The 8,380-nt window shown below is 36.6% G+C and overlaps 1 protein-coding gene across 1 annotated transcript in view; it reads left to right on the top strand.

Annotated features, from left to right (window-relative positions):
- The first annotated feature begins 1,399 nt into the window (after positions 1 to 1,399).
- The window catches only part of cd4-1 (CD4-1 molecule), an 8,267-nt gene continuing 1,286 nt past the window's right edge, over positions 1,400 to 8,380 (top strand). Inside the window, exons 1-7 of the mRNA XM_069139067.1 lie at positions 1,400 to 1,485; positions 5,600 to 5,667; positions 5,764 to 5,928; positions 6,049 to 6,198; positions 6,465 to 6,692; positions 6,786 to 7,166; positions 8,233 to 8,380. The exon at positions 8,233 to 8,380 is cut by the window's right edge and continues 101 nt beyond it. Of these exons, the coding sequence (XP_068995168.1) occupies positions 5,613 to 5,667; positions 5,764 to 5,928; positions 6,049 to 6,198; positions 6,465 to 6,692; positions 6,786 to 7,166; positions 8,233 to 8,380 (1,127 nt within the window). The 5' untranslated portion in view covers positions 1,400 to 1,485; positions 5,600 to 5,612. The remainder of the gene's footprint in view (positions 1,486 to 5,599; positions 5,668 to 5,763; positions 5,929 to 6,048; positions 6,199 to 6,464; positions 6,693 to 6,785; positions 7,167 to 8,232) is intronic.

Raw genomic sequence — 8,380 nt, 5'->3', positions numbered from 1 at the left:
GCACAAGCAGATGTTTGGCTCCGTTGCAGGTGTACAATTACCCAATAAGTAATAAAAGAATGATTGTGTCACACAGAGTGCAAACTGAATTGTAACACAGGCTGAAGGAAGATTGATTTTTTTTTCTCATCAATGAAACACTCGATGAAATAAAAAACGAGACATTGACTTTACAATAATCAGGACTGAAGAGCCTGTAGACTTCACTGGATTGTGTCACGCTGCAAAGCTAAACTTTGTTACAAAAAATATCAGTTTAAAATACTAATTTGTATTTTTCGATGGTTCCATCAAAGGCGGTGTTGCAAAGCAACAAGCCAAGAATTACATATCTGTTCAGGTACCAATGTTGAAACCTGATTAACTTTACTGCATGTTTATCTATTAAATCGTATATCCCTGGTGAAGTTTTATAAATTTGTATTATATTCCTTCAAAATGAATACAACTGTGTCGGGAAGCTAAATAGAAACAAGAATTATATTTGATGAAAGCAGAGTAAGTTTAAAGCTACTCTTAGAGAGAAATGTTGTGTACATTTTCTTGGTATCTATGTTTCCTTGTTTGTGTTATTAGTATTTTTACGTATACCGGGGTAGAAAGAAATATCACGTCTCCTGTTAAATGACTTCTCTTGGTCAGACAAGTTTGCTTGTACAGACTTTATATGTTAACCTCCATTTATCTTGTTGTGAACTTTAAGACAACAATCTTGATTATTGATGATTCGACTGATGATTTTATTTTTTTTATTTTTCTCTTAGCACTTTATCTGATTGTTTCTTTTGTAGAAAATGTTGCATTTTTAATTCGCATTTATCAGCTGCTTTTGTGAAAATTGGTCATGCAGTTCATGCTTGAAATCTGATACTTTAATTATGTATCTAAATCAGTACAAATTATAAGGCCAGGGGGAAATTATAATAAATAAAATAAGCCACCCGTGTGCTCTTTAGGACGTGCTAACGATAGATAATGAGTCCAGTGAGATCTTTCACATATTTTGTGCTTGGTTTTATCAGGCAGCAACTCAAACAACATATTTAGTCCATTAACATGAGTTATTTACTTGTTTTATATCTGTTGGACAGATTAAAAACATAGACTATTAAAAATATTTTGTAATTTACAAATTAAATCAGGGCACTATTAAACTGTCCAAGTGATGGGTTTTATTTTTGTCTTGTTTAACCTTATAATACAGCATATCGGTTTTAATCGTAAACAACACATTAGGTGTTTAAGTTGAAGATGGTAAAGAAATGTTTTGTGAAGAGAGCTAGCCCTCTGCCTCTGTAACAACCAATCAAAGGTCACTGTTCTGATTTTGGGTTTGATCAACAACTTTGTCTTTCTTTCAGACCAATCAGTGCGGAGGGAGGTGCAACAGCACTTAAAGAGAGGGTTCGTTTGATAACTATAAAGCATTTCTGCCCGACTCCAGATCACTGCGCACCGAGTGACACTCAACACCCACCAAACACCGTAAGTATACTGTAATTTTTTTTTTACTTTAGCTTACACACATATTTTGAAAATTTGGAAATAGTTATAAACGTTGGTACACAAAAAGAATATTCAGTATATTAAATTGTTTTTTCGATAATAATTTTGAATCATAAACAAGTATGACCTCAGCAGGCCCAGTGCGGCCAAAAGGTCATGAGTTTTACAGTTTTATGTAATTACAGCTTCAAAAAAAGATGTATTAATCAATGGTGATGCTCTCTGAATATGGAACAAAACTGAAAGAAAAACTATAATAGTAAACATTGGAGATGAGGAAAAACAAACAATGGCCACAAAAATTTTTGAAATTGTCATTACATCTCAAATGATTTAAAATGTTGAATGTCTTCTATATCTTGTATCTTGTATTTCTCCTGTCTTGCGTCATGCTTTGTTAAAATTTATAACTAGCTGGACAGCTGGCCCGGGACTACATGAATTATCCCTATGCATACAATATAACAATTCTGAATGTAAAATACATTTATACTGTGATAAAAGAGGATATTTATATTTTATATTGTGGAAACATAATATATCAGTCTGACCAAAATATGGAAAGATGCCTTTAACGAGAATTTATAGACCACAGATTTTCAGTGTTAGACAAATTCATGAACTCGGGATGAAATAATTCAGATTTTTCAAGTACACTATACAGAAGCTGAAAATGTATTTTATGCTCAAACAGCATAAAGTATATCTGTGTGCAATATGTTAAGAGGTAAAGATAAAGACAAGTTCATATTAAATTCAGTTTATATATGACAAAAATGATTTTGTTAAAAAGATCCCCTGAGTACCATTCATTTTCTATACCTGCTTTATCCTGAACAGGGTCACGGGGTGTCCCAGCTCACTTTGGGCAAAGGCAGGGTTCACCCTGGACAGGTCGTCAGTCTATCACAGGGCCAACACATAGAGAAACAAAGACCATTCACACCGAAGGGCAATTTGTAGAATCACCAATTAATCTGAGGTGCATGTTTTTGGATGGTGGGAGGAAGCCGGAGTACCCGGAGAGAACCCACGCAGTCATAGAGAGAACATGCAAACTCCCCACAGAAAGGCCCAGATTCAAACCCGGAACCTTTTCGCTTTGAGGCGACAGTGCTAACGACGGCACCACTGTGCCGTCCCACCTGAGTTCCCTTCAGTCCAACTTTAACTGTAATCCTGCCTGTTCTGTTTTCCCTTCTGTCTTTCTGCTTGTTCACCTCACCTGCCTCACCTCTCACTGTGTTTGACCTTCTTCCTCCCCTCCCCCTCCATCTGTGTTGTTGAAGCTCCATCCTGACTACAGATATGATCAGCTTGGTTTCTGGGTTATAGTTCCAGGTGCTATGACTTTGAACGTCTCTTTATCATCAATTTCACTCTGTTTCCGGTCTCCACTCTTGTTTTTTCTACAAACAAAGACAAATTTTAAACATATAGCATATTCCCTTGTATACAGCTCTTTATATTGTAAAGCCTATTTGCCCTGAGACATTTTTCCTCAACTCACATCACATCAAATTTTAATGTTGATTTTCTGTTTGTCAGGGTAAACAAAGATTTCTTTTACGTAGTTATCAACCAGGTTTCTTAAGTGGGAGGCCCCAGCGATACAGTTACATTTTAGAGCCATTAGCAGCCTTTTTTATTTGGATTGATGTGCATATAAATACAATAAAGAGTGACTTTTCTACTTGTACTCATATTTGATTATTTGCCCTTTATGCAGAGGGAAATAAATCATTTAGCTCACGGTACATTTTATGTCATATGTGATTCCGATTTTTTTTTCCCTTTAATTGTAAGAGAGAAAGATTTCCTGACAGATTTCCTGACATCTTTTATATTATTATTATTATTATATGTTATTTTGGAGCATTTTAGCATTTATCATACTGCTGGTAGAACAGAAATGCAATGAAGGTGCCTCGGCAGACCCAAACCAGGGACCGCGTTCTTGGGCTGTGCCTCAGTCGCAAGTCCATCGAGGCACTTTGAGTTTGATATTTTTATACGACAAAAATATTTTAAACCTGGCACAATTATTTAACCTCATTTAATTCTTCAATCTTTTTTCATTTTATTAGCTTATATAATGTTTAGTTTGTTCTTGTTATTTAAAAAAACAAAAACAAAGCAAATACCCCAAAGAACCGGACGCCAACGGCCATCATGTCTCTTCACCCAATTATACAGTGTAATGCATTTACTCATGATGCAAAAAATATTAATAACTATAATTAGCAGCAATCTGTATCTATTTTAACTTAAAATTTTATTTGATCTGAATATTGAAAAAAAAACTTGATAAATATTTCTCTGCTCTTCCTCTGCTCTCTAAAGTGTAGGCCAAAACCAATAAGCTTCATCTTTAACTCATTGGACATCATCTGACCTGTGCTGTTCTATTCACAATCTCTCAATCAAGCTGGCGTCTTTATTTATTTTTGATTGATTCTGATCTTAAGGGTTTAATTCAAAGTCAAGTGGGTGGTTAAAAATAAATGAATTTGGGCTAATTCATCAAAACAGTTTGTTTGATGAATTTCAAATTATATTTTCCCCTCTAAGAGTGGTGGTTGTGGGGGGCATCAGAAGTGCTCCTGTTCTTGTTCATTTTCTTTAATAAATGTCCTTTTTGTTCTCAAACATGACATAGTTTACAAGCATAAAGGAGTGAGACAGGGGGAGAAAAAGAGAAACATTTACTTTAAACCACACTATAGGTGTGCTGTCGATGCTGTGGTCTCTTTTTTTTTTTCTCTCTCTCTTTTCAAGCGTGAAGATATCCGTCTTTCGTGGAACAAGGGAGGAAGAGAGGGGGTGTGAGAGGCAGAGGGGGAGGAAGAAGAGAGGAGGATTGGGATAAGAATCTGCACCTTAAATCAAGTCCCACCACAACCCAGCTCTGTGTCTCTTCCTTCCAACATGTGTCTGCTCCTTTTCATCCAAAGCCCACCACAGGCCGCCTACTCTCAACTCTAAACTCTTTGTCTTTTATCTCCTCAAATCTCTCTAAATCTGAGACCACCACAAACCCCTCTTTGCTTCCTGCTGAGTGATTTATACTTTCACACACAGCAAAATTTGATAGACATACAAAAGTAACTTAAAATGCTCCTTTTTGAATAGCTGCTTTTCTCAGTTTTTCAGTAACATGCTAAATGAAGTATTCATATTGAGTGTATAATACTTAACTTCTCTGGGCATACACACAGTTATTAGTTTTGTTCGTGCAATTTATTGCAAGCTAGTTGCAACAGCTCTGCACGTCTTTTCTTTGTGAATTTTAAATGTTGAGGTTTCATTTTTTTGATATCAGATTCCTTGAGATGTTGGTTTCTATATTCAGTCTCCCTCATGTTTGTAGAAGGGGTGAATAAAATTTAGCAATGCAGTATATTGTAGCCTAGTACAACATCAATACTAAAGAGCCCCTCAACTTGAGTAATATATAAAATAATTAAGAAAAATATAAAACACCACTCGGACACTGTGTAAATAGCAGATACAACACTGTAGACTTCATAATGGTAGACTTGGATTGCAATAAACTATATTGGTGTGCCTAATAAAATCTCAAATTATGGGACATACATTTAGTTTGTTTTGACCCATCTTTTATGAATGATTTAAAGCTTGTTTCAAAACTGTTCTTCGTTAGCACAATCATAGAAAAAGAACAGAAAACAATTATTAAAATTCTTGAATGACCTCAGAGCAACAGTGACAGTGTTCCACAAGGTTCCACACTTGGCCCACTTGTTTTTCCACTGTCCATGCTCCTACTCAGCAAAAATTTACATCAGCATAGCATGATATATTATCGCTTTATATATTTTTATTGTATTCTTCTGTTTTGTATCTCCGTGTCATTCAACAATATTCATTTCTGACCACATTGTCCACCTTCTAAATATGAAAAAGCCCATAATTTGTAAAGAAATTGAGTCATTGTTTGGTCTTCCCTTCTCCAGACTATTTCGGTGCTCTTTTAATTTGACTACCCAAGAAATCAGAGAACAGACTTCAGTTAGTACAAAATATTCATCGTGATATCTCACCTGTATTTTTCTTAAATTATACTTTTCAGATATGTGACCACGATGAACTTAATTCAGTCCATCTTCGTTCTCATCGCTGTGCTCATGTCAAAGAGTGGTAAGACCCACTGAGTGCAGAATATTTCATTTTGACTATGAGACAGGACAGTTTGGTTTTGCACATCAACACATAACATTTTTCTCACTCTGTCAGGGGCTGAGAAGGTGATGTACGCTCAGGTGGGAGATACGGTTACCTTCAGGGCTCCTGAGAGGAATCCTTCCCCAAAATATTACATATACTGGAACTTTGATGCAGAGGGTCACTCAACTCCACTTGCATGGCTCAACTACCTTGGCGGAAAGCAGATCATTCCAAGTGAACAGTTTATTCATATATTCACAGACATGATTTGTTTTTATAAAACAGGTTTAGTGTATGCTGCAAGTAAAGGTCCTTTTGACGATAACAATGATTCAATCAATTATTGCCTTGCAGGTGAACCCTGGCAGATTAGTTGGACCTTGCCTGGTGACTCATTGACCATCACCAACATCCAAGAAGAGAACTTCGGGACTTTTGTATTCAAATTGACCGTGGATGATGTTGTTGTTATCACCACCAAATATGAACTGGTCAAACTCAGTGGTCAGTCATTTATCACTCAGTGTGACACATTCTTATTTAATGGGTTATACTTTTAACAATATGTATTCTGCCATCATTGTGTTTTTGATCATGTTTTTCATGTTTTTTAAATGCTAAGAAACAAGGCTATTTTCTTACTAACTAGAATGTTTATAGGGTTTTTCTACCAAACTGCAGCAGTATCTGTATTTGTAAAACTATAATGACTTGTGAAAAATGTCAAACCTCCATTCTGTTTTCTTCATCGTGCTCTATCTCTTTGACAGTGAGTATGACACCGGACTCTCCTCTGCTGCCCGGAGACATTCTGTCTCTGGCCTGCATCGTGAGTCAAAAGAAACCCACCATACAATGGCTCAATCCCCGGGGAGCGGTGAAAAACAACCAAGGAACAATCTCTACGAAAGCCACAAACGAAGACAATGGCCAGTGGACCTGTGTTGTGACAGATGATAAACAAACACACAATACCTCAATTAATGTTAAAGTTGTGGGTGAGTTGCTGTCCGCTTATGCGTCTGTTTAACAGTAATGTTTCCTCATCCTAAACATAACACTTCCATTATTCATCTTTTCCTCCCTTTTAGACCTTTCCCCTGCTCCTTTACGCCAGTATACATCTACATACTCGCCCCTCACTGTCCTTTGTTCCATTCCTTCGGACATCTCCTGGAAACAAATCAAGGAAAAGGATATCCAGGAAGTTCAGTGGCACTTCTTACCTGAACCATCCTCGAAACCCATTTCTGATGATCAACAGAGGCTCTTCTCCCTCTCTCTGGAGGATCCATTAACCTGGAAGGTAGACCAAAACAGAGGCCTGATTCCTGTGCCAGACCTTGCAAAAGGAAATCTATCTCTGACCAGAGATCAAGGGAAAGAAGACGACAGAGGAAGCTACATGTGCACCTTAAAATTTAAAAACGGTGTGACTCTGAAAAGGACTGTACACGTAGAGGTGCTGCAGAGTAAGTCAAAACAAGTTTCTTTGAACAAGCTCAGCTCTGTGTTACACTCACATCTGTCATCTGAAATTTATTGTGGTTTTTCCTTCGCTATCTTAGTGTCCTCATTTATCTTTTTGATGTCCAGTTTCTTTGCGTCTTCCTAATTGTAATTCATAACAAGTAGGAGTCTCCGTGTCTTTGCCACCGCTTTGCCTCTGCTCTGTGCAACTATTTTCATCTCGCTGCTGCAGAGTTTATTCAGAAATGTCCCCGGTGTGACATGTTTCTAATTCAGTGGCTAACACACTTGTCTTGCTGCTCTTGTTTTAATAGGATATAATGAGCTTCCACTCTGCCAGAGGACTGTGATAACACAATGAATCTTAATTGGACTCTGTGTTATAAGGATTTATGGTGTAAAACCAAGATTTATAATTTTTCTTTTTAACTAAAAAGGGAAAAATACACAGATGTTATGGATTAATTCAAGCCACTCTGCCTTATAAGTTTTAAACAGTTTATAAATTAAAGATACCAAATAACACGTAGCGTTGGTTAGTTAGTGTTTGTTTATAATTAGATGTAATAAATGCAAAGAATCATATGACACTGTCGCCCAGTTAACTGCTGCTGTATCGCGCATCAGTGGGTGAAGTCGTACAGTAAGTTTTAATTATACCTGATAACCAGCTCATTTACGAGCGAATCCACGTCCCAAAATAAAATCCAATTAAATATATATTGATATATAAATATAAGATAATTAATTTGTTGTCATCAGAGGACAGGAGTGTGTATATCATATGTATATCATAACTGACTGGTGCTGTACCTCTATGCTCCATTACTATTTCAACTGTATTTTGTTGTTTGTGTTAATTTATCATTCCGTTTTTATAATGATATTGTTATCTATCGCTATATTTACATTGATACTTACACAGTTATTGTAATTAATATAAATCAGTCTGATTCAGGTTGTAAAGTAGCAGAAGAAGATAACAACATTTCATATATATTACATTAGATATTTTTTCATTTTATTTCTTTGCTCTTTCTTTTTGCCCATCTTTCGTTCTGTCTCCAGTCATCTCCTCTCCGAAGGAGCTGATTTCTGGCCAGCGGGTGAACCTGTCTTGCACCACTAGTGGTCCGCTGCCCTCTGATGTGCACTTTAAATGGTTCCCACCTGAGAAATCGTCCCTGCAGAGATCTAGCCACCACCCCGCCCATCT

The sequence above is a fragment of the Embiotoca jacksoni genome, unplaced genomic scaffold (assembly GCF_022577435.1).
Source record: "Embiotoca jacksoni isolate LCO1_2020_lvr unplaced genomic scaffold, fEmbJac1.0.p SCAF_11, whole genome shotgun sequence".
In the NCBI taxonomy this organism is placed as follows: Eukaryota; Metazoa; Chordata; class Actinopteri; family Embiotocidae; genus Embiotoca; species Embiotoca jacksoni.
The sequence above is the reverse complement of the archived record's forward strand: the minus strand, read 5'-3'. Positions and strand labels throughout refer to the sequence as shown.